A 27,057-nucleotide genomic window follows, 5' to 3' on the forward strand; every position below is an offset into this window, starting at 1 on the left:
AGGCATTCCCCCCCCCCCCCCCCCAGCACTGTTAACACTTCCTTCCAGATAGTACAGATGGAGAATTAAGGCTTAGGAATCATGCAGCCTTAGGAGCCTGGGTTAGTGTTTGAAGTGAGGTTCTTGAACATCAAGCCCAGCCCTCCAGGTTGGCATTGCAGGGATAGAGGACAGGCTGGCTGCTTTGGAACCACCTAAGGAGAATGTTAGATACACAGATTTATAGGCCCCAGCCATGTCCTACCAAATGAGAATCTTTGAACAGAGGAGTTCATACTTTTATTGCATTCTTCCAGAAACCCTGAGGTGTAGCCAGCCACAGTAACCACGGTTCCAGCACCAATCCCACCCATGACACCTTATGTCTCTTCAGCCTCCCGGTTAGACGGTAGCCCTCCATGACACAATCATAGGAATTTGAATCTGGAGTCGGGGTTGGGGAGGGTCTCTCCAAGTTTTAAGCCAATGGCCTTAAAAGGTCCACCCATTCAACTCTACTTTTCTAAATTCATCTTTTTGCAGAGACTCAACAGAAAGAGAAAAGTTGCCTTATTTGGAAAAACCCAGTGACAATCACTGTCATTTCACAAGATTGCCGTGTAGAATAAATGAGATGAGGAATTCAAATGTTTTTAAATGGCATGAAGTACCATATACTATTTCATTATTAATTCAACCCAAAGGCAATCGGGATAAAATTTCCTAACCAGGGGGAATATAACTTTCTCTCAATTTAAGTGAATAAAAAAACCCAAACAGCAAAAAACAAAAACAAAAGAACAACAACAACAAAAACACACTTTTACAAATAAACTTTTACTATAACACAGCCCATCTCATTCTTTACACATTGCCTATATAGGGCTGCTTTTGAGGTACAACGGCAGAACTGACCATATGCGTCCAACACATGATAGCCAGGAAAGATGAAAACACTCACTGTGCAGTCCTTTAAGAAAGTTTGCCACCCACTGGGCCAGACGGCCATATTCTTCTTAGGCAGACATAAATTAACTGTCCTCAGCCAACCACTTCACAATTTAAGCAAGCTCTACAAAATGGAACCTCCATTTCAGGATGGGACATAGGGGTGAGAAAGGGTCCCAGATTCTGATCTGTGGAAGGAAAGATGCTTCCTTTCCTAGTTTTGAATCATTGTCTCATGAGTCAATGCGACTGATAGGAGCATGCCTTGTCCTTCAAGCACGTTTGGTTCATAAACAGTTGTGAACTTCCCTTCCAAACCCAACCCATAATCACTTCAAGAATAAAGCCACACAAGGGGCACCTGGATGGCTCAGTCTGTTAAGCAACTGCCTTCAGCTTAGGTCATGATCCCAGGATCCTGGCATCGAGCCCCACATCAGGCTCCCTGCTCTGTGGGGAGCCTGCTTCTCCTTCTCCCCCACTTGTGCTCTCTAGCTCTCACTCTGTAGCTCTCTAATAAACAAACAAAATATAAAAAAAAAAGAATAAAGCCACACCATATAGGAAAGGCCAAATGTGTAGTCCATAGACCACATATTTACATATATATTTACATGAATGAATATATATATATATATATATATATATATATATATATATATATATATTCCCACCCCCTTTGTTTTAAGCTAAGGATGACCCAAGCCCAGACCAACCTCTGGAATCATTCATACCAAATGGACTCTCACTTCAGCAGCTTGTTGAAACCAAATTGGAACCCAGGGTGGGAATGAACAGGCAGCCACATGGCTGGCTGGCTGCCTCTGCATCCACCCACCCGCTGGTTTTCCTCTCCTGCTGTGTACTGGGCTCTGTGCACTAAGGCGGGCTGGCCCTGGCCCAGCTGGCTTCCACAGTCAACCTGCCCCCAGAGAACTATGCAATCAGGAAGCTGGCAGTCAGCACCGGGGGCTCACCAGGCCCTACAAGCAAATGCCATGTTTCCCTTTCCTAATACAAAATCTGCAAAAGGCAAAAGTCAATCATCTACATTTGTCAGTGAGAAAGATTAAAATTAATCCTCTGAGCCCAATTCTTTATAGTCTTGCCATGACGTGGATTACCAAGAGCATGTAATACCATGATTTCTTTAAAAATGTTCCCAAAGTGATAGTCAAAATTCCATAGGAAGAAGAGTTGCCCAGTAACTTCCCAATAGATGCATCTGGACAAAAAGCTGAGGTCATAACGAATGTTCTCAATCATTCGGTTTTTAGTCCACTTAAGCAACTCACAATAAAGCCATCTAATATCCCTCCCATTCAGAGAGAGCTCAAAGTTCTCAGAGCTCTTTAGTTAGGGCCTATGTTTGGAAATATGGTCTAATGAACCTATGGACTCAATATCATCCACCCCACTCTCTACATGTCGACAGACGCAATTGATAACATATCAGTAAGCAGAGGCAGATCATTTATCACAATTTTACAAGTTCAACTCACTTGCCTAAATAAGTAAAAAAGACTCACAATGTAGTTGCAAGTCTACAACAGTCTACTACAGTTCAACTTTGGTACACTAAAATTTTTTTAAAAATATTGCAGTGAGAAAAATAATCATTTTATCCTGTGTTAAAGGCTAAACTTTTTCCCCTGCCAAATTCATATAATCAATTTCTATCCCCCATTACCTCAAAATGTATTTGGAGATAGAGCCTTCAAAGAGGTAATTAATTGAGGAAATTAGAGACCCTGCACCAGTGTGAATGGTGTCCTTATAAGAGGAGGATGTTGGGACACGGACAGGTGGGGGGTAGGGGGAGCCAATGCGAAGACACAGGGAGAAGACAATCATCTACAAACCAAGGAGAGAAGCCCTCAGCAAAACCAACTCTGCCCACACCTTGATCTCAGACTTTCAGCTTCTAGAACTATGAGGAAATAAATTTCTGTTGTTTGAGCCTCCTAGTCTGTGGTCCTTTATTATGGCAGCCCTAGGAAACTAACACATTCCCCCTTTCAAGTACACCTTTGTCCTTGGAGTTTATGGTATCCAGTGCCAGTTGGACTTTTGTGAGAAATTGCCTGAAGGTCCTTGGCAAAGCTTCTTTCCACACAGATTATACAAATAAGGTGCCCCTTTCTGAATTACGGAATATTCTAAAAACATTAGACATTATCATATAGTCACTTCTTTAAAATTGTTACTGAAATACTAACTACAGTGTAGCTTTTTTTTTTTTTTTTGGAAATTTTCTATTTTCTTTCCATACATAAAAAACATGTCAGTGAAAGTTTAATACAGCTGTCTGTATTTTAAAAAAAAAAAAAATTCCCAAGATGAAATATTCTGAATACAATGCTTTGAATTTTGACAATATTTTGATGGGCACCAAATCCTAATATGTACTAAAGAGAAACACTCAGCACTCTTTTGGAATCCAAATTTAATAAAATTATTCTTCTGCCAATAGCTACATGACTAACATAAAATTTGGCTCTTGATTTAAATTTTATCATATGCATGGCAAAATCATAATGCTTTAACTACACTGAAGAGGAACTTTTTAGGCAATCTCCAAATACTGCAGTACAGATAAAAATATAACTGAAAAGAGAGACCAAGATTTCAGAGTAATTTCCATGCCATAAAGTGTTTTGTCCGGTGTGTAAGGAATAGGTCACATATAGACTAATGGATGCACTGTATAATTCGTTCTAGAATTCCAAAGCTAAGAGGGGGGAAAAGTCACAAAAATATTTGTTTTGCCTTTAAGAAGAGTAATAAAACTGAGCATTTCATGGGTCCAGTCACATAGAAATTGTCCTACAAGGGCTATATTGTTTAAAGAAATTCAAATTTTCTGTGGTCTTATAGTCTTTTTGTAGTCTGTGTCCTTCAGAGGACAGATTAAGATCTTGAAACAAACCCCTCTTCCACTAAAAATAAAATCAAACACCAACTTGGATTTAATCCTCAAACACCCAAGACATGTGTTCATGAAACAACTTCTAAAAGTGGAGAGCAGAATTCTTTAAAGTGCTACCTTAAACAATATTTACAAGTAAGATGGGGCGATTATTAGGTGACATTAGAGAAACAAACCCTACTTAAGAAAATGGGCCCTATGGGAGAAAAGTGAAGCTAAATGATATTTAGGATATCTAAAGATGCTCAAATCCATGCAAGCAATGGCCACCACAGTTCCAAATACTTAGAAATATCTTCCAAATGGTAATACCCAAAAAGGGGAGGAAGGGGAAGAAAACCACCACCACAACAACAGTAACCACTGGTCCTTAACTGTGAACACCCTGCTGGGCATCACAGCAACATTTATTCCACTTCTACTGCAACTGCTACAAAAAGTACAATAAAACAGCTTTCTAGAGATCAGCCACATACAGTGTCCTGGTGAAGAGTGAGGGCTCCAGAGCCAGTCCTCCCAGGCTCCGTTTGGTGCTCTACCACTGAGTAGCTGTGGGACCTTGGACAAGTCACTGAACCTCTTCATACCTCAGTTTCCCACTGAGATGCAGAGAAGAACAGAGCTGTCCCCATGGACTGTTGGGAAGAATGCATTTCTCCCCGGAGAACTGCAGTACAGGGCTGGAAATTCAGTGTCATTGGTGGTAGGATAAAGGAAAACCCAGTTACAACCCAAGCACAGTAAAATGGCTGGGGATGTTGGACTGAACAAACCAAAGAAAAGTCTGCCGTCTGTGACATCTAAACACATTCAAGAATCTAATTTACAAAAAAAAAAGAATCTACTTTACACACCATTTTTCCCATCAGGTGTGCTGTTCTAGAGAGTCACATGCCTACTGACCCCACGCCCACAGGACCAGATCGGGAAAAAGAACAAACCATCCTTCAAGGAGCTGTCTTCACACAGCTGACCTTGGGGCCTACAGATAAAATCTGTAACACTGAAGATAAAATCTTCAGCACAGCACTCGCTCAGGGAGGCTAAAGGCACATTTCCCCAAAACACCTGCCAACCACAACAGAGGCAAGTTTTACTGAGTCTGAATACTGTGAACCACGCGTCCTCAGGAGTGGCCGCTGAGTGACCGCTAGCCCCAAGACGCAGCAGCAGAATGCGACAGCGAGCATGGACACGGCATCATCCTGGACGCCAGCACTCGGACTACCACTCTCTCCACCTGCACACCCAGGCCACCTTCTGCCAGGAAGGCACCCTCCCCCCGCCCCCACCACCAGCACGCATGGGGGGCCCGGGCGAAGTCCGGCAAAGACCACCGTCAGCGGCTTATTTTGCGCTACTGTCAACGTTAAAAGCTGTGAACACACCAGCACGGTTTGAACAGTTGTATCTGGCCCTGGCCATCCTCCTAAGAACGTGTATCCAATTTTCATGCCACTTCTCTGTCACCTCCTAATCTCCTTCTATTCTCTCCTCCAGAAACTGCTTAGCGTGTTTCGAGTAAACAAACATCAACAGCGTTTTCTGACCAGTTGCAAAACTCCACTGCCGAACAGCACACACTGCATTCTGATCTAATCCCTACTTAGCACACACACCAGGATGTTCCCAAGAGATTCAGGCCGGAGTTGATTTTCCTCTCTTCTGCCAATGTCCTCGGTGTCCTTGGCCTCTGCTGGACACACAAGAGCTGCAGCCTAAGTACATTTTCTCAGCATTTCCCTTGGCTATCTCTAATTCCTTACATGTGGCGCGACTGGTTTTGGATATAATCACTGTTTATTTCCTTAGTACACTTTCTATCTCCTGCAAGTGTGCTGCCAAATGTTTAAAAGCTTTGTACTTTGAAGCCCAAGTCAACAGAAGAAGATGGGAGATACACAAAAAGAGAGAGATGCTTCTTTTAAACAAAAGCTGAATGTGGTTTAACTCAAACTGAGTTTTTGAATTCCACCAAATCAGGATGCAAAAACTGCCCTGACAAAACCATAAAAAACACCATGAATAGCAACTTAATGAATCAACACAGCAAAACAACATTTACCTAGAAGAAGCCTACTGCAATGTTGTCTCCACAATATTAAAGCTGCAAGATAATAAATGGGTTATGTCCTCTAAATTCTGCCTATTTAAAAAAAAAATCCTGATGAACCAGTCCATTTTATTTTTTTTAATTTAAGGGATATTTGAAATGATGCTTTGAGGAGTGATTTCATCCTCTCCCAGATGCTGACAAGAAATAAGAATGTTCCAGTAGGGACTAAGTCATGCAAAGAATTACCCACTACGAAGAATTCGCATCTTTTAGATTAGTAATATATCAACCCTCAGGCAAGGTCAGAATTATTACTCTCTGATTCGAAGTTGCTGAGTACCTTCAAAACTCTCTGTTGCTGAAAACTCCTCCCGCTGACAAACTAAGAATATACACGAAGCATGGCAACAAATCCGTGTCAAGTTCTGAAGATCTCTATACTATTGCTTGTTTTACATTTCTGAACGATTTTGCTGTCAGTGATTTATTTCACATGCATGTGGCCGGCCATTTGTTTATTCTATTGCATGCCATCTGTTTTTTCATAGAGAGGTTTCAAGTTCTTCTCATTCCCTACTTCGTATCCTACAGAAAACAATTTATAGTAGACATAGATTTAAATCACTCAGATTCATGTGGCGTTGGTAACTCAAGCTGCCTTTCATTTATATTTGGCAAATGCTTTAATGGGATTAGCAAATTGTGTTATTATGAGATATAACACTTTTTTTTTAACAATGACAAATGATGTTAACAGTTTCATTTTGGGGGTGTTTAATAGCAGGAGAGATTTCACTAACATTAAAGGAAATTGCCTTTCCTTTAGAAAAGACCACAAGCCCTGTCTCTATGTTTTATTTCTGAGAGCCTTTGAGTATGCCTACTGGAATGTGGTAGAGTGTACAGTAAGGAATGACTCTCCCTTACAAGTGAACCAACTTGGTAGTTATCATTTAACCCACAGATCTGAAAATCCTGTCTGGTCCCTACATCTTGGTGCCATCCTCACAGCCCTCTAACCACGTTCCAACTTTTCTAGAAGATGGCTCCAGACTTCACCCAAGAGAAGTTTATGCCACAAACTCCAGCTCATCAGAACCAATTTATTCCCCATCTAGGACTCACTTCAACTTGCTCTGAAGAAGAGCCAACCATTCAGAGAAAAAGCTTCTTGCTGAAACCACACAGATGACGTTTAAAGTGTTAATTACCATTTTTACAAGAATCCTTGCTGCTTGGGTGGAGAGGGGGTATCTGATGACAGGACCCAGCGGCTGTCCATAGTTCATGGTTGACATCCAAGGGCTGAGAAACGTCCAACTGAAGGTCTATTTGATTTTCACGAGTCCTTACCAAATTAGAATTAGCTATATTCTGGGGATAAGTGGCATCCTGATGGACACCCGATAGAGTCAATTGGTTGTAAGGGTTAAGTGACATTTGTACTAAAGCTTCATTAACGAAGAATGAATTTTCATGACACAAACTCTCGGATCGATTAAGTTCCATTACCTGTGCAAGAAAATACAGAAAAAAAATACAATAATTTCTCTAGCAATTTGTGCAAGTTTTTAAAGTATTTATTTCTAATCGTTTTAGCAATCAAGATTTTTAATAAGAGTCCTATGCCCATCCCCTTTTAATGAGCTAGTATCAAAACTTCAATTTGGTGTGTCTAGTCTATCTTTAAAAACAAAGCAAAAGCAAGCAAACAAAAAACAAAAAACAAACAAAAAACCACCCCCAGCAGTGGTACCTTCTACTGAAGTGTTTCCACTTCAACAGAGAGCAGCATTTTCATTTTTGCTGACTAAAATGTTGAAAATATATGCATAAGGTATTTGTGATATATGCATCTGGTGTTTGCAATAAACATAATTTACCCAACTTGAAAGGAAAATCAGATGCAATGCAGACCTTTCTTATCAAGTTTTACCACTTTATGCACTATCAGTAAAAAGCACTCATGTGTTCAGAGCACAGCACAGTAAACTCCTGGGGCAAATGGAACTGTCGAACATGAGGAGAAGGGGCACCAATGAAACACAATCCTCAGAAAGTTTTCAATATCCCGCCCAGCCACTCATACTCACTTAGTATACTCACATTAACTATTATTAGTTAACAGAATGGTACTGTACTTGCTAAACTCAGTACCTATGGATGCACATTAAGAGCTAATTGATCTGGTAAAAGGTCTAACTATACGAAATCCTGAAGACTAGATCATGCAAAGGGGTCCTTTAAGTCCAGGAAAGGTATCATGCTCCCAGTGAGCAGGGTGCCAGGACAAACTTTGCCTTCTTGGAGGACTCCCTTTCTGTGTTTCTTTCTTCAGGTAAGGGCGTCACAGAGTATACAACGAGCCCCCCATCCAACAGGACATAGGTCTTCCAAATTTCCCTGCAGTCAGTCAAGACGCGTATGCACAGTCTTGGCAGGTTCCCAGTTTCTGCTCCCTACACATTAACTCTTAGGGGCTCTTATCACAGTGGGCAAAAAGACAGGCATCAGGTCAGTATCCCCGGAGTGACCAGGACTAAACCCGTCCTTGAGAAGCTGCCTCACACACCGCTGTCGCAAGCAGGGAAGATCCGTACCTCTGTGCTTCCCGGAGAAAACGCTGCGGGAAGGCTACTCTGCCGCCCGTGTTTCCAACCACACAGCAGGCTCTGCTGGGCCCGCATCCTCTCCCTCTCCCTCTCCACCAGGCGCTGGCCCTCCCTCAGCCGCTCCAGATTCTGTTGGTACTCCTGGAGCTGCTGGTCCAGCTCCCCGCGAGTCCTGAGCAACAGCTCCTCCTGTGACCGGCACTCCCTCTCGCGCTCCTGCAGCCGGCTGGCCTTGGCCTCCTGCTCCCGCTGCTGCTGGTCACACTGGCGATGCCAGCGCCGCTGGTCCTGCTGGAACTGGGACTGCAGCTTGTGGATGTTGGCTAGCTCTTCCCGCTGCTTCTCCAGGTTGCGGTACTTCTCCTGGTCCTGGAAGGGGCTCCCTCGGAAGGACGGGCCAGGGGAGAGGTTCTCCTGCTGCTGGAGAAGCAGCCTGTGGACCTGGATGTGGCTGTCCTGTATGGTCAAGGCGGCCTGTGAGAGCAGGAAAGGGGCAAACAGTCACAGCCTCCACATGCTTGTGTTCCGGGTTCCAATGACCTCTGAACACCGAAAGCAAGACCTCTTCCTTTCCTCTTAATATTCGTGTCTTTTTTCTAAGTTAGCTCCCCAGACTAACCTTGACATTCCAAAGAGGCTTATCCCACATTTTCTAGCAGGATGGCTTGAGAATTAATAAACCAACAAAAAACGAAAAAAAAAAAAAAAAAGCACAAAAGCAACAGTCATCCTCTCTTTTGGAAATGTGTTTTGTTGTTGGTTGTTGGGTAATATTTAAGCAAGCCTTTTGAGTAAGAATTCAGCACATAAATTCACAAGACTGCATTCCTGGTCTATGTCTCGTTCTCTGAGGTCTCTCCACTCAATAATTCATGAGAACTTAAGATTCTATATAAGCCTGGTAGTATCCTTTATTTGAGTCCCAAACCAGAAATTACTTAAGCTATATTACATACATGAAAACATAAAAATAAAAGTCAACCACTTGGAAACTTTTGGTAAATAATCTTTTTATAATGTAATGCCCAAGGACAGCCGTTAATTTCATATTGAGGAGATACGTAAGTGGTAAAGCTATCTCGTTACGGTTATTTCTTCGTATTATCGCAGGAAGGTCATACATAAAGTACTAAGCTGAAATTCATTTGTTTAATAGATTGCTAACAGGAGGCTGGAATGATTAAGGGAACATAGATACTCAAAAGCCCAGAGGACATTACCAACCAGATTAAAAAAACATTTGGAGTTACGGTATCTGCCTATGAAAAGTTTGGCAGCATCACAGGAAATAACTGCCAAGATTTGGAAGGATTCCACAAAACCAAAAAGAAAGGAAAAAAAATCTCTGTGAATGCCCTTGGAAGCTTTTAATTTTGTTAAGTTCCCATTTAAAGCACAAAGAAACACAAAAGGGACAAATTGAAAATGGCCACATACTGGGTATGTATGTGTGTTTTGACTCTCTATGAAAAATTATTTGTCTCCCAGGGATAAATTCACATTTTTCTTTCCTAAGAATTTTTAAAACTGTCCATGTAACGGATGCTGGGAATACAGGGATTTGACTAGTAGTTCTTTGTTAGATCAACAGTTCCCCATACTTTTGAAGGTTAAAGAATGCAAAGAGATTTTAAATTAGTACTTATCTTAGAATAAGATTCAAAAATGAATTTGCTGTAGCCTTTTGAAATAAAATTCACATTTTTACAACTGAAAACTTAATTTAAAAATTCCAAAACTCACATGAATATTTAATTAAAGTCTTTTAGAAATTATTAAAAAGAGAACAATGATTATCATTGAAAATAGGTACTAATTATATTTAAATTCAAAATAATTAGCACGTAAATAACCATTCAGGGCTCTGGTGACTTGGCTAGAGCAAACTGTAGACTGCACATTCATTAATTCTAATAAATTTCAAGGGCATCAATACAGCAAAACAAACAAAAATCCAGCATTTTGTATATCGAAACTACCATGGGAGAAGACTACACTCATGAAAAGTTCACAGTAGGCTAAGTAAGTGCCACCAGGAAACTTTCTTCATTTCTACCCAACATGTGAGATGAGACCAGTCTCTTCTCTCACAGGGAGGTGGACCCTGAAGAATGGATATTCATTTTCACACTTACACTTGATACTTAGATCTAGGAAAGACACTAGCACTTGCTTTTCAAATTTAGGGAAATTCCCAATTTGCTCTCTCAACTTTTGTCTTCTCCTTTCCACCTCCCCTCCATCTCTAACTCTGCTCCCCTAATATAGGGATCAAATTTCATTTGCATCTGATTTGAAAATGCATATGTAAAAACTTCAGTCATGCTTAAGAGATTCAGCTTCAAAAGAGCTGAATGCCCCAGGACATCTTCCAGAGCCCACATCCTTGCTCAAAAGTCATGGTTAAGAGAATCCACTGTAGAATTTACTATCTCCCTTCAATCTAATGTTGTGCAAAAATTAGATCATTTTGGTGAGCATTCCCGAACCCTGAATCCACAAAGCATGGCATTCAACACTGAAAAGAAGAGAGATGACCTGTGAATGTTTTCATCAGGCAACACAAACTGAGATACTCAATGTTTTCATCTCCCAAAAGTATAGAACTGAGATACTCAATGTTTTCATCTCCCAAAAGAATAGAACTGCTAAACACAAACATCTTCTTCTAATCTGAAGTAAGAGATGATAAACAGCATGTTCTCCAACAAGGAGACTGTTTACTTCAAAAGTGACAATTCTCTCCAATTTTGTTCATAAATAGGAAATTTTAATTTATCAGCCCTGGTATGAGGATACGAAACTTGTCAGAGTGATTCAAATCTCTTGGGAAAGAATATATAGGAAAGCATAGAAAAATAGTAAGAAGAGACTATCACTGTCATATATTCAAATATAACCTAAAACTTTAATTATTAAGATAGGGGTACTAGAGCAATGGGCAGATGGTCAATAAAGGAGAGAAGTCTTGATGCAAAGCATAAATAAGAAAACATCAAATGCGCATGACTTTACATTGTTTTGGGTGAAAACTTAAAAGTCAGACTTATTTTTAATCTTCAACAGATCTAAGGTACGAAGTAGGAATGGCTAATAAACCAGGGACAGGGGGGAGGAGTGTAGTTCCGATAGCAACCAAAGAAATCAAAAATAAGGTAATCAGATACCTTGATCTATTTTCAAATTGAGGAGGAGAGAGGGATGTTGATGGGTTTGATTATTGGGGATAGTATCTATTAAAAAGCCCAAAAAGATAATTCTAGCCATTTATCCTAAGGAAACACTCAGCTGTGTTCAAAGAGCTTAGTGTACAAGAATATCTAACAGACCTAATTAATACAGAATTGTAGCTACAAAGAACTGGACATGTGCCATAGACTTGAATATTACACAGCCACCAAAAATTGTGCTACAGAGTAATAGCTGAATGAATAGAAAGGTACATGTTAAAGTAGAGTATATAGAAAATGATTCTAAAAAACTGGAGGGAGGAGCGCTTGGGTGGCTCAGGAGGTTAAGCATCCAACTCTTGATTTCAGCTCAGGTCCTGATCTCAGGGTCATGGGATCGAGTTCCATGTCCGGCTCTGCACTTGACACGGAACCTGCCTGAGAATCTCTCTCTCCCTCTCCTTTTGCCCCTCCCCCCACTCAAGCTCTCTCTAAAATAAATAAACAAATAAAATATTAGGGAAAAAAACTGGAGGGGTATATACCAACATCACAATAGTAATTCTCTCTGTAGAATCACAAGCCATTTTATTTACTTATATCCTCAAATTTTTCTACCAATTTATACTTAACATTAGCATTGCTTTCATCTCATTAAAATGCTTTTAATCCGTATATTGAACCCTTGGAGGTATCTGGCCTCTCTTGTGCATGAACTAAGGGATCATCCCTGTAATCCTAAACGCAAGCACAGTTTTTATATCTGTCTCTCTGTGAAAGACAGTGAGCCACCCGATGGCAGGCTTTGTGCCCCATCAGCCTTTGTGTGTCCAGCCCTTAGCACAGTGCCCGGCACAGAGAGAGTGCCCAATAAATGTTGGGGGGATGAACAAACAAAAGAATGAAGGAACCCCTGAATTATTTAACTGCTCTAAAGGCCCCAGTCCACAGGAGAAAGTGAAAAAAGTTTAGGTGTGAATTTAAGTTTTCACCAGAAAATGTGAAGTCAGGCTACACTCACCTAAGAGTTTCACTGTAAACTTCAAGCTAGATCACAGTCATCCATATTTTTTTAAAGATACGAACTGTTTTATGGTTTCAGAGAAAAACGGTCTAAAAAGCAGGAGTCTTGCCTCATGATTACAAAACCAGGTGAAATTCCAAGCAACTAGTGGAGTTACACTTTGGGAACTGGCATTCTTTTAAGATCATTCGCCACCTTTCAGACGTTCTAATTTTTAATGTCTGGGAATCATCTAGTAAAATGCATTGCATTAAGAGAAACGTTCCCAAGGTCAAAGATCAGAGGAGCACAGTTACCTGAAGGCTATAGAGGAGACGGGTTAAGTTCTGTATCGCTTGTATAATCTGAAAGATAAGATCATAAGTGTCAAATTCTTGAAAAAGCGCTCATTATCTGAAACTAAAGAGAGGACGATGATAATTTCAAGTGTGGAGAGCTCACCTCTGACTGTGAAGAAACTGGGAAACTTCTATATTCCACCTAAAATACGTAGAAAATAAGAAAATGAATAATTGCTCTACTTTTGAAAAGCTGCACTTAGTGTTCCAAAATCCCTGACTTCAGGTAAATCACTTCACTTCCCCTAAACTCTTCTATAGTGACCCTCTTTCTGGCCAGAAATCAAAGCCTACAGAATTAAACAGCCCCTTGATGAGAGCCCCATCTGTGCAAACTCTGGATTTGAGATGCACGGCAACGTTTCACCCAAACATCCCTTTAAAAAAACAAGGGATGACAGTAAGGAAGCTCTGCACTCTCTCAGTAAGGGACAATATTTACCTTGTGGAAACCACACGGTCAGCTGAGCTCTCCGTGCCCAGACTGAAGTTGGCCTTCGGACCAGGCTGCCCCCCCTGCATCCTGAGGCCAGATTTAGAAGCTCGAGGACATCATGCCTGAGTTCTAGCTCCCTGTCTCCATGTTGGAGATTCACAAAGCCAAAATAGCCAGCAGCTGGGAGAGGAAACCCAGACCCAGAGGTGGCCCAAGGGTCAGCACCTAGCTGGCCTGCTCGAGATCCTACTCTGAGCTCAGTGGAAACATCTGTGATCACCTTAGGAAAAACACTATCAGCAGAGGCCATGAGTGGGGCTGGAGACCACCTGCTCCTGGGGGATGGGGGTCTATGTTTCATTCTTTGTTTCTCTAATGCACACATTAGAGACACATGTGGACAGTGAGGATTTCTGGTTTCCAGGATTAAACTGAACATTTGTCTATTCATTATTGCTTGTCTTCTTTCACTAGGATGTAAGCCCATGAGTAGTAGGGCTTCTTGCATGTATTCAGTGCTGTTATCTACAAATGTAACAGTGATGCCCCACATGTAATGGACATTCACACTCCATTCCTTAAATAAGTATCATGCATCAGTTGTGTACTCCACTCCTTGTGCTATGGGAGATCACCAGATTCCCTGCCTTCCTAGAACCTACCGTCCCCTGTACATTGCTTGCTCTTATCCGAGCAGCTTTACACTGAAGCCAAAGACACAGTCAGCTGTGGTAATGTTCTTAGGTAACTCTGGACTTGCTAAATTCAATCAGTTCAGGCTGGTGAAGCTTTGAGGAGATAGCCAGATCCCTTCTTCCTGTCCCTCCCCCACAGTTTTCCCCATACTGCCCATAAAATATTTCTTTACTGACCAGAACCTCTAAGATAGGAAGGACAAAAGATGGAAAAGGACATGAAGTTTAGAGTCATTAGGCCTGTGCCTAGAACCACGCCCCCCCACGATACTGGGCTAAGAACCCCCATTCTCCAGTGAGTTCTAGAGTTCTCTCTGCTCTTGTGGTTTGGTCCCTGCTTCACAGTCATTACCTTTGTAATAAGGAAATCATATGCTATAGAATTTTTATACTCTACACAAATTAGAAACATAGAAATGAGCTGAATTATGTTACATGTGGTTACTTATTTCCAAGAACAGCGAAGTTTGAGACCAGAGATGGTTAAGGTCCTATTTTTCATGGAGCTGGTCTGCCACCTTGTGGTGTGTGTGCGCATAACCGCAGCTGGTGATTGACGCACCAGGTATTTTTCGGTCTGCGGCACTTCTTAAAATTCTTTCAGAAAATTATTTTTTAAACCTTACCTGATCAAAGAAGCTAACTATAAAATATCCATCACACTTTTTTTAAACGTTTGATTTCAGGCGATCCTGTTCTCTTTGTCAGTTCATTTTCTCAAATGCCTTATTAAAAGTCTTCCAGAGAGGTTCACCCCATGGTTCACCCCCCAAATGAGGGGGACCTACACACCTCATTTCACTTACCTGTGACTGAACTATGGAAGGAAAAAAGACCTTAGGGGTGGGAGCCACCACGATTTCCATTCAAGAAAAACTATTACTAACTAACCAGCCCTCCTCCTCTCTCTCTCCCTTCCTCTAGGACAAAGGCAGTTGGAAGCAACAGACTGAAAAGTGAAGTCCACACTGAAAAGGAGGAAAAAAGTTGGAATGTTTTAAGAAGAAATAAGTCAGAAAGCTTACAGTCAGAGTAAGCAGAATAAAATATTGCAGTCCTGTTTTTATTTTGGCTTATGACTTTTTAAAAAAAATACTAAGTCACAGCCATATCTCCTATGGATTTTTAAAAATCTTTGGACTTGGTGTCTCAGTCATATATAGTAAATGCAAATATATATATAATAAGTTATTACATAAATATATGACATATGTCATTTTTCCACATTAGCACATACTGGTATCTGGTAATGATTTTAGATAAAAACTGAAACTCTTGAGCCCCAGCCCACCCTGGGGAGGCCAACTAGCCACCTCCCAGAATCCTATTCTTATTCCCAATTTCTGACATCCCAGATTCATTTGAAGTGAAGAGGAAGTTTCCTGCATTTAGTTTTTCAATGAGCATCACAACCTATGTGTAAACTATGTACCCCCACACCACCCCCCCAAAGGCATTTGGAACCACTTTGCCCCAAGCAAAATGTGATCAGGTTGACTAAAAAGTCTCACAAAAAAGTAGGTGACCATGTGGGTAGAGAGAGGAAAACAATCTGAAAAGACAGGAAGGTAAAAGAAAGTGAAAGCAGCAACAGGAGTCCAAGTCCACATTATTTCCGCCACTTAGCACCACCTGGCTGCCTTAAGGACACTGCAGGCTGCCAGGACCACCTCTCGGCCAAGGGCCACTAAGTGTGGCGGGTGACAAGCTAGAGCTTAGCAGGGAGGAAAGCAGAAGGGAGACCAGAAGTAAGAGTGCGCAGACACACAAACATTCGAGTTTTAAATCCTTTTAATAACGTTGCAATCGTTTCTTTGTTTACACCTACATGATAGAGACAGAGCAAGAACATTTTGAGGAAATTTAAGTCAGAAAGGTTAAATAAAGAGTCGGGAAGTTGAGAACAATTGAGGAAAAACACTTGCATACCACTCACTGCCAACGACAGCCCAGGACCTGAGGTTACGTTACTACACAAAGTAACTGGTGCCATGTACTAACAAATCAGTTCACAATACCTTCTCCCCTGCATCAGAGACTGCCAAGTCGGTTCCCAAACCCCGGGTGCCAGGATCCACATCCCAACAGCCTCTTCCTCCTGTCCCTTCTGTGACTAGTGCTGGAGGCACACCAGTGAGACAGAAACAGAAAGGACATCATCAAACAGCGGCCAGCGCACAGGGTTCTTGTGTACACAGCTGACACGTATTTCAAAGTAAGAAACACAAAAATCACACATATTACATACTCTCATACAAGGGGCCAAAACAGTGCAAAGCACAGTGTCCCTGCCCTCAGGGAGCTTACATGCTAAGAGATACCAAACTGACATATGGCCTCAATTATCACCCGTCGTTTACATTTTCTTTCTTACAGAGAGGTGGCAATATAGAGAGGGGGATTCTACATCTCACTTTTGCTTACCAGGCAAAAGCCACTGGGGAGGAGGAAACTGGAGACAGGCACTGTACAGCAAAAGCAAGGGCTGACTGACCCAGGTCTAAGCAGACAGCTGGGTTGATAGGCTCCTTGGTGGCCAGTGTCAGAGCAGCAGACCAGGAACAAGGTTTAGAAGGAGGAATCGACAACAGGAATAAGATACCTTTCTAAGTAGGGTCAGGTTGGCTAATACTTCATGCGCTCACAGTCATACAAACAGGAACCTATCCCTGTCTCCAAGTAACTCTTTAAAAACAATTTCCAAGTGTTTTTTTCTCATAATACTGTTTATATGCTAGATTCACAACTGTAAATAATGTATATTTAATGTATGAAACAGAAATATTTCTAAATCCAGAAATATTTTTAAGAAACACAGATTTCACTCCATCCATTAAATCTCTGCTGGTGGGATTTTCTTTGCCCATGGGAATTCCATTAAAACTTAGACGATGCTCACCTTAGGCTGATTTAAACTAGACTTTCCAAAGCATTTTCATACACAGACTTACATTGGAACCATGTCCAGATGGGGCCCTGGTGAAATATTCACTGGGACACATGGTGCCATCTTGAAACTTTACTACTGATAGAGGAAATACTTCTTCTCCTTCTCTAAATGAAAGTCCTCTAGGACTCCAAAAGCCACTTCTATCACAAAGAATTTTTTGTTTAAGTAGAAACTGCTTCGAATTCTATCAGCTAAAAATTAAATTCATTTTGCCCCGGCTGGTCAATGCTTTTCACTTATAGTGAAGGGACATTTTATTGAAATTTATCTGTCACTCAAAAAATGGTTCCACTACTGGGCATTATACTTACTTCTTAAGAGAGATACCCAAGACTTTACCAAAGAGTTACCCATTATCTCACTCTCCCTCCTCCCCACCACATGGCAATGAGGACCATCAAATGGGCAAAGAAGTTGATGGTGAGCCAAGTGATCAGGTCCCTCTGTTCCTTATTCAGTTTCAGATCTCCAGAATTTAGGAAGGGGTAGATTATATTCATCATCTGATTAGGTATAAAGAGGATGAAAATAGAAGGCCTCGCTTGGTCTATGACTATAGATTGGCATGGGCTTGACTTAGAAGGACCCAGTCCTTAAAGTCCAATAAAGAATTGACCCGGTCAGTGACAGGCCCTCGTTTGGGAATCGTCTTTTGCCTCCACCAACCTTATAAAGAGAATCCAACTCTTATAGCACCAGGCTCTAATCCAGCCCAGAAACAAAGAGGTCTTCAGGGGTACAGGACACTAGCAACATGTCCCTGTCTCTTCCCGATGTGAATCCTGGTATCAGGACACTGTAAGCAGCCTCTCAACAGTTTTCACAGATGTCACGGGTGTCCCTGGGCCCTGTCCCCAGTCATGGGAGATGTGGGGAGAGACTGGGAGAACCTTCACCACCTGATCTTGAGGGAGGGAAGAGGCAACCAGGTGCTCTGAGCAGCTGTAGGGGCCGCATGGAGCCTCCCCAGCTGTCCCCCGGGGTGAGGCTGAGAGCAGCAGATCCCCCCATGTATTTTTAGATGGAACTCCCTCGATGGCATAGTGAGTTTCTTCTTTTCAAAGGAAATCACCCAGGGCAGTACAACTCCCCTGATGAATTTGGGCTGTGTCAAAATGAAAAACATATGTGCACTTTCTGAAAATAGAAACACAGGACTGGATCAAGCAAAATTTGAGAGGACAAAATAATTATTAGTGTTGATCTCAAAAAAAGTCCAGAGTTTTAAAAACTGTACTGCTTCCATGGATCCTAATTAACCAAGGGATGTTGTTAAAGAAATTCAGAGATAATTTAATCTTCCCATCTCTAGCTACTAAAGACATTTTGTCTTATGCGTAATGAGGCCTGGTGGAAATAAGGTTTTTATCACCCAAATACAATGAGAAATATGCTCTTTGTGCTTTTATCTCAGAAAAACTGTAGGGAATGAAATCTTCAGCTCATACATTAACAACATCATTAGGTTCCAAGAAATCACCTAATTCTCTATGACACTTTTCCGTATTTAAAATATTTTGAAACAGGGCCTTCAAGAAATGAATTCTGACCTGAACTGAAGCGTATGGTGACAAAGATCAAGGATTTTTTGGCACTTCTGCCTTTAACCATGTCACCAAACCATGTGTCTGCGGGAATGTGCTAGAGTCTAGCATTCTGGGTTATGTTTGCTCAGTTGATGCCTCTGAGATTAAGTCGGAGGACTTGTTCTTTTGTGAATAGCAGGGAGTCATTTTCAAAAAAACCCAAAGTTTAAAAGTCATTTCACAACCATTTCCCAAACTGTCCTCCCTAAGTCTTACCAAAACTGAGGCAGGGTGGGGTTTGGAAAAGTTAACCAAGCTTTCCTGGGTCAGAGAGCAGTGTAACCCACCAACTACTCTTGAAATCCTTGTCCTTGGAACGCAGTGTCATCATCATATGTAAATTAGGTTAGCAGACTGATTCCTAACTTAAAAAGTACAGTAAGTCTCCTCCAAATAGGGACAGAGTCATTGCCTTCATTTCATATGACCACTGTATGTTCCAGAGGTTGTGCTCAGGCTCACCGCAGAGGCCTGAACTTTCACTTACAAGCTGGAGGTGATCCTGGCTCTTCAGGGGGACTCCGCGTATCCACCAAGGAAGATTCTTCAGAACCTTCCTCGGATGACTGACAGGCATCGCCCGCTTGTGAGGCCTTCACTGCAACTTGGAGGCTCTCAGCTAAGAAGAAAGAACACAAAATAAAAAAACCAAATACACCGTTTAATCTGGATCAAGCGTTGGCAAACTCTCTTTGGCTTGTGTCCGGTTTTATATGGCCCAGGGGCTAAAAATGGCTTTTATATTTTAAAGAGTTATTAAAATATACACACAGGCACCCATGCATGCACAAAGAAGAATGTGTCCCAGAAACTGTATGTGGCCTGCAAAGCCTGAAATATTTACTATCTTGCTCTTTATAGGAAAAAAAGTTTGCCAACCTGCAATCTAGACCAATACTTCACGTATAATTTTGTAATAGAAAATTAATAAAAAGATGCACTGTATAAAAAAATCTCAATTTTAGCTTTCAGTACACTAGTCTGCTGGAAAACATTCTGTTATTCAATTCATTTAAATGTGATTTTAGGTATAAAGATTTTAAAACGTACTATTCAAAAATATGAGCTAGTCTTTGAAAGAAAATTTCCTCAACTGTGCCTTAAAAAACAGAGATTCCCAATCCTTAATATACCTACTAGATCACATTCTGAAGGGAAAAGACAAGAAGTTTGCATTTTATTTATTTATTTTTAAGATTTTATTTATTTATTTGACAGACAGAGATCACAAGTAGGCAGAGAGGCAGGCAGAGAAAGAAGAAGGGAAGCAGGTTCTCTGCAGAGCAGAGAGCCCGATGTGGGGGCTTGATCCCAGGACGCTGGGATCATGACCTGAGCTGAAGGCAGAGGCTTTAACCCACTGAGCCACCCAGGCACCCTGAAATTTACATTTTAAATAAGCACCAAAGGCTACTCTTAGGATCTGGTAAGACTGGTAAACACCCCATCCAGAAAGTCATGTTTTTATTTATAATTAAATGCATTCAACAAGTATGCGGAATGGCATAATTTTGAGGGCCCTACAAGTATTTCTAAAACATTGTGTCCAATGTTTGGATTTAGCAAATACTCTTTCAGCACCTACTCTATTCCTGGGGCCCCTGGGCCTCTGTACCTAATTAGGGGAGTCTGCAGACTAGAGGAGGAAAACACAACATATTCGTTAACTCTACACAGGGTAGCACATGATCAGTGTTAAGGTCTATCATCCAGTTACAGGGGCATCATAAAACACTCCAGCACTGCCAAGGAGCAGGACAGTTCCAGTCGCCAGTGGGAGTAGGGAAAAGTTCTTAAAGGAGATGAAAGGTGAGGAGAATCTTGAAGGATGAATGGGATTCAAGACATAGAGATAGGGGAGGAGAAAGGGGAGCAGAAAAGCAATCCAGGAGAACAACCACCTAGGGAGACCATTCAAGGTGCGTTACTGAACTATTTGTCCTCCCTCCCCCCCCCCCCGCCCCCCAACACACACAAGATAATGACCTCAGTCTGAGTAAGAATTCCTGTTAGATCTCTGAGTCCTGATCATCAATGACTTGGGGTGGATCAGGCAGCACCTCAATTGCTCTGTGTTTTCCTGAGCAGCTGGGTCCCCTGCTGTTCCCCAGCACCTACATCACATGATGGGTGAGGGGAATTAAAGTAGAGGGATGCAAACCAGGCATCTATGACAGTTTTGATGGGGGGAAGGGGAGAGTGAAAGCCACTGGCTAAAATGGAGAGGGGGTGACTTATGACAGAGGCATTATATCAAGGTCAATGAGAAGGTCACTGGTTCTCACCAACCCATTCAAAAGTACTTCCAACTATATTTCTAAAATATACTTTGGACCTGTCCACTTCCTTCTACATCCATTGCCAACATTCCTGGGTCTAGACCAAAGTCCCAACACCCCCCATTAGCTTGCATAACTGCCAACCAACCATCTCCAGGCAAACTGGTCTCCCTCCAGTCTGCTCTCCTGCCAGCAGCAGGCTCTCTTCTGAAGACATACAATGGTGCCACCCCCATGATTAAAAGCACCCAGTAACTTTCCATCAGTTTGGGAATAAAATATCTATTTTTTTTTTTTAAACCAGAGCCTGAAGAGATCTTTCTCTGCCCACCCACACAACCTCCCCTCATACGCTTCCCTGACTGCTGCCACCCTGCCTTCCTTCTTCCCCTTGAACACACCAGCTCATTCCACAGACAAGGGCATGGTACTCACTTTCTCCCTGCCCAGGAATGGTCCTCCCCATCATCCCCAGTCAGCTGGCCTTCTTCTCATCTTTCAATTCTCATCTCAAAAAATCATCTCCCCAAAGGGAGTTGAGGGAAATTGGAGGGGGAGATGAACTATGAGAGACTATGCACTCTGAAAAACAGCCTGAGGGTTTTGAAGGGGCGGGAGTGGGAGGCTGGGGGAACCAGGTGGTGGATATTATGGAGGGCACACATTGCATGGAGCACTGGGTGTGGTGCAAAAACAATGAATACTGTTATGCTGAAAAGAAATTAAAATATATATATATCATCTCCCCAGAGAAGTCTACCCTGACTTTACTAAAGCAGAGCCTTCACCTCAGCCCAATCTTATTTTGTTACCTTTGTGAAATTATTTTGTTTCCTTGTGTATTGTCTGTCTTCCTACACTATGTTTTTTTTAAAGACTTTTTATTTTTTTTATTTTTTTATTTATTTGACAGACAGAGATCACAAGTAGGCAGAGAGGCAGGCAGAGAGAGAGAGGAAGCAGGCTCCCTGCTGAGCAGGGAGCCCGATGTGGGGCTCGATCCCAGGCCCCTGGGATCATGACCTGAGCTGAAGGCAGAGGCTTTAACCCACTGAGCCACCCAGGCGCCCCCCTACACTATGTTTTTATTTCCCTCTTTTTTTTTCACTTAAGTGCAGTTGACACACAATGTTACATTAGCTTCAGGTGTACAAGGTAGTTGTACAAGTTGAACACCTTACACTTTGCTCACCAAGTATGTAGCTACTATCTGTTCCCACACAATGTTAAACAGTATCATTGACTATATTCCCTATGCTGTGTCTTTTATCCCGGTGACTTATTGATTCCATAACTGGCAGCCCATACCCCACTACAAAATATAAAAGGTATTAACTCTTTCCTTAGCACCAAGAGCAAAGCACAGGGCAGATGCTCAATGAATGACTGAAAATGAATGGATGAATGAATATTTCTGCCAGTGGACCCCACTTCAGAAAACCTCTATGCCCTTCTTAAGACCTTGGTTTCCCTATCAAATAAAGATGACTGAATGCCATGATTTCTAATTTCTCCTCCAGAGCTGATGTTCTGAGATTCTGAGACAGAGCTTGGCAAACTTATTCTGCAAAGGACCAGATCACAAACATTTTAGACTCCGTGGGTCACAGTTTCTGTCGCAGCTACTCATCTTCACCACTGTAGCAAGAAAGCAGCCACAGATCATAGGTAAACAAGTGTGGGGGGCTGTGTTGCAACAAAATGATAGTCAGAAAAACAAGTGGTAGGATACATTTAGTCCATGGTCTGGAACCTTTCAAACCTTGTCTGCATTCCTTGCCACTCTCCCAGGTGGTGGCTGTTTTCTCTCTCAAACTCACTGTCCCTACTGTCACTGCCAAACTATTATCCCGCCAACCCCCTTTTTTTCCTTTAATTTCATACCATCAGATTACAGCACTCACTACCCCTCTTTGTTGCCATTCACCTACAGATTCCTTGAACAATATAGCAGCCGGTGCAAGTTCTCTCCCTTCCCCCAACGCTAGTCCTGTCAAAATTCTCAGGAATTGCCATTTTTGTGAATCTAGTCCTTCCAATACTTAGCCTCATGTCTCCTTGACGTCCTCATTTCCCCAGTGATCTTATCCTTCACCCTACCTCAGCCACCGACTCCACAGTTGTACTCTAACTTGACTATTACCATATTTGCACTTTGCCCCATTATACAGTCCATTCTCCACACAGGAGTCAGAGGGCTCCTTTTAGAACACCCATGAAGTCACTCCGCTACTCAAACCCTATAATGCTTCCTATAGTGTCTCTCAGAATGAAATCCAAGCTCCGTACTTAACTCAGTCGGGTCCTCCAAAGTGGGTGGTAGTTAGCTCTGTGTCATCTGCCACCCCTCACCCCTCCCTTCACTCTACCTGCATGGTCCTTCCTCCTTGATATTCCTCAGGCTTGCAACGCCCCTGCCTCCAAGCCTTTGCATCTTCTGTTCTCTGTGTCTGGAACATTCTTTCCCCAGATGTCTACTCGGCTTTTTCACTTTCCCGTGTCTGCTTACACATCACCTTCTCGAAGAGGCCTTTCCTTGTCACCTTAACTCAAAAACAACCTTCCCACTCCATCCCTCTCTTTATTCCCTATTCTGTTTATCATTCGTTTTTGTTTTCTAAAGATTTATTTTTTTATTTTATAGACAGAGAGAGAGCATGCAGGCAGGCACGTGGCGGGGAGGGCTGGAGGGAGGAGAGAATCTCAAGCAGGCTCCCCGCTGAGCAGGGGCTCGATCTTAGGACCCTGAGATCACCACCTGAGCTTAAATCAAGAGTCAGATGTTTAACCAACTGAGCTACCCAGGTGCCGTTTCTTTTTTTTTAACTAGGGTTCAGATTTTATTAGAATCTTCACTGAAGCAATTGCCCTCCATAGTTTTCCAAATAAAACTGTCTTTATTATTTTTTATTGAAGTATAATTAATATAGTTATATTAGTTCCAGGTGTACAATACTGTAATTCAGTTCTAATTACTCAGTGCTCATCATGGTAAGTGTACCCTTAATCCCCATCACCTATTTCAACCCGTCGCCCCATCCATCTCCCCTCTGGCAACCAATTTATTCTCTGTATTTAAGAGTCTTTTTTTGGAGGGGAACCCTCCTACACTGTTGGTGGGAATGGAAGCAGGTGCAGCCACCCTGGAAAACAGTATGGATGTTCCTCAAAAAGTTCAAAATAGAGCTACCCTATGATCCAGCAATCACACTACTGGGTATTTACCCCAGAGATACAAATGTAGTGACCTGAAGGGGCACATGCACCCGAATGTTTACAGCAGCAATGTCCACAATAGCCAAATCATGGAAAGAGCCTAGATGTCCATCAACAGATGAATGGATAAAGAAGATGTGTATATAGTGTATAAAGAAGATATATGTGTATATATATGTATATATATATACACACCTATACATATATAATACACACACACACAATGGAATATGATGCAGTCATCAAAAAAGTGAAATCTTGCTATTTGCAACAACGTGGATGGAATTAGCGGGTATTATGCTAAGTGAAATAAGTCAATCAGAGGACCATAATTATCATATGATCTCACTGATATGAGGAATTTGAGAAACAAGACAGAGGATCATAGAGGAAGGAAGGGAAAAATGAAACAAGACAAAAACCAGAGAAGAAGACAAACCATAAGAGATTCTTAATCTTAGGAAACAAACTGAGGTTTGCTGGAGTGGAGGAGGGTGACAGGGATGGGGTGGCTGGGTGACGACATTGGGGAGAGTATGTGCTACGGTGAGTGCTGTGAATTGTGTAAGACTGATAATTCACAGACCTGTACCCCTGGGGCAAACAATACATTATATGTTAATTTTAAAAAAAGAATCTTTTTTTGATTTTTCTTTTTTAATTTGTTTCCTAAATTCCATAGATGAGTGAATTTATTTGTCTTTCTCTGTCTGATTTATTTCACTTAGCATTACAGGCTCTAGGTCCATTCATGTTGTTGTGAATGGTCAGATCTCATTCCTTTTTATGGCTGAGTGAGATTCCATTGTAGATGTACACTACTTCCTCTTCATCCATTCATCTACCGAATGACAATTTTTGGTCTTCATAGTGCTTGACACACCAGACACATCTATCTCCTTTCATTTGGCAATTTTTAGAATATGAATTGTAGCACAACTGGAACCCTGTCTTATTTTGCTATATCCTGAGTATTAAAACCACAGTGCATGGCACACCGAAGGTACTCGGGCATTTTCTGAACTTGTTAAGCCAAATAGTTTTGGAAGCAACTTACCCTCTTTCAGTGCTGCTGCTAGTAATGAGGCTGCCTGGGGAGGCTCTCCCGGGTCAGGTTTAATGAGGAGGTGGGGCTCTAGATGGACATCCTCCAATCCACTCAATTCTCCAAGTTCAGCATAGATATGCAGCTTCTCCTCCAAACATGTGCAAATTTGTTGGTCTTGGTTACTGAGTATTTCTATGAAATAGTTATTAACCATAGAAGGTTATCAGATAAATACAGCAACTGTATGAAAATCCAAGCTCTAAGATAAAAATGTTGCTTGTCAGCAAAGCAGTAGGGTCTCACAGGTCAAGTACAAGTTGTTGGGTGTGGGCCAGAACCAGGTTCAAATCCTAACTGTTCCACTTAGTGACTAGTCTCCAGCAAATGACTTAACAACTCTATCTTCCATTGTCTTTTCTGTACATTTACTGTACTCAGATGTTCGTTTCCTTTCCCATGCCCCCAATTCCAGAAAAACTTGCACAACCACTCTTTGTTCAGGCTGTTTTCTATTAGTCTTAAACATGAAGCCCAGGAATGAAAATTGAGGCGGCAATGTTCATGATGACTGATACCCACAAGGGAAAACAATACAGAAGCTCAAAGCTACTCAGGCTTCAGCCCATCTTGGTTAAAACCAAACCTACTGGCTTCTGGTTTTCTTTCTAAACAACCAATTTCTTTGACCATCTTTGCACACATCATTTTCCTCTGATTCCAACATATCACATGATTCTACCGGTTTAAAGGGACTTCAACCAGCATCGAATCCAGGGGTTCTCAGTCTGCCTTAGTTTTACCAGGGTAGAGTTTTAACTACTGACATCCACAACCACCTTCCATAGATTGGGAGTGACCTGGTTGAGCATAAGGGCCCAGGCATCAGAATTTTTACAAAACTCTCAAAGTAATTCTGATGTCCACTCAGAGATGAGATTCACTGAGCTGATCTAATTTCCCTAATTCACGGACTTGGAAACTGATGACCAGAGTTGATGGGTTCCCTGTTCAAAGTCATATCACTGTGACCTGACAGGGTCAGGACCTAAAATGTCACCACTGGGGCGCCTGGGTGGCTCAGTGGGTTAAGCCTCTGCCTTCGGCTCAGGTCGTGGTCTCAGGATCCTGGGATCGAGCCCCGCATCGGGCTCTCTGCTCAGGAGGGAGCCTGCTTCTCCCTCTCTCTCTGCCTGCCTCTCTGCCTACTTATGATCTCTCTCTCTGTGTCCAATGAATAAAGAAAATCTTTAAAAATAAAATAAAATAGAATGACACCACTAGACAAGGACTCCAATGCACAGCTACACCATACTACCCACAGTTCTTGTTGCATACATATTATGTGCCTATTTGTTTTTGAAAATTTGTTATCTATTTTAAATCACTAAAGAGGAAGGGGAATAGCCACTTCATTTGAACACTCCTAGCATCAGTACTTCTTGTTCTGAAGAGTGGTGGGTAGGCCTCAGGTACACAGAGTTAGATTAACCATTTAATCACAACCTCCCACTTCTGACACCTGCGTTTTCCCAGCATCCAAGGAGAACGCCACAGCCAGGGATCAGACATGTCTGCACAGTACCTTGACATTGCTGAATTTTGGCCACTCTTGCTTCAGCTTTCCGCCTCTCTTCATCAGATTCGCTTGTCCTTCCCCCTTCTTCTTCTGGGCAACTTTAAGAGACAATAGTCAAGACAGACAACTGAAACCAAATCCAAGTATCTTTAGGTTCATTAGCAAGACATGGGGACCTGGCAGTAACACTCCTCAGAGAAGGAAAAATTCAGAAA

General features: G+C 41.9%; 1 protein-coding gene across 1 annotated transcript in view; it reads right to left on the reverse strand.

The window, feature by feature from the left end:
* The window catches only part of ARHGEF28 (Rho guanine nucleotide exchange factor 28), a 329,197-nt gene that overhangs the window by 24,990 nt on the left and 277,150 nt on the right, over window positions 1-27,057 (reverse strand). Inside the window, 8 exon segments of the mRNA XM_045999285.1 lie at window positions 7,124-7,424; window positions 8,513-8,998; window positions 13,015-13,062; window positions 13,160-13,198; window positions 16,206-16,306; window positions 19,211-19,342; window positions 25,276-25,458; window positions 26,849-26,940. Coding sequence (XP_045855241.1) covers window positions 7,124-7,424; window positions 8,513-8,998; window positions 13,015-13,062; window positions 13,160-13,198; window positions 16,206-16,306; window positions 19,211-19,342; window positions 25,276-25,458; window positions 26,849-26,940 — 1,382 coding nt within the window.

This window comes from Meles meles, chromosome 3 (genome assembly GCF_922984935.1).
Source record: "Meles meles chromosome 3, mMelMel3.1 paternal haplotype, whole genome shotgun sequence".
Taxonomy (NCBI): Eukaryota; Metazoa; Chordata; class Mammalia; order Carnivora; family Mustelidae; genus Meles; species Meles meles.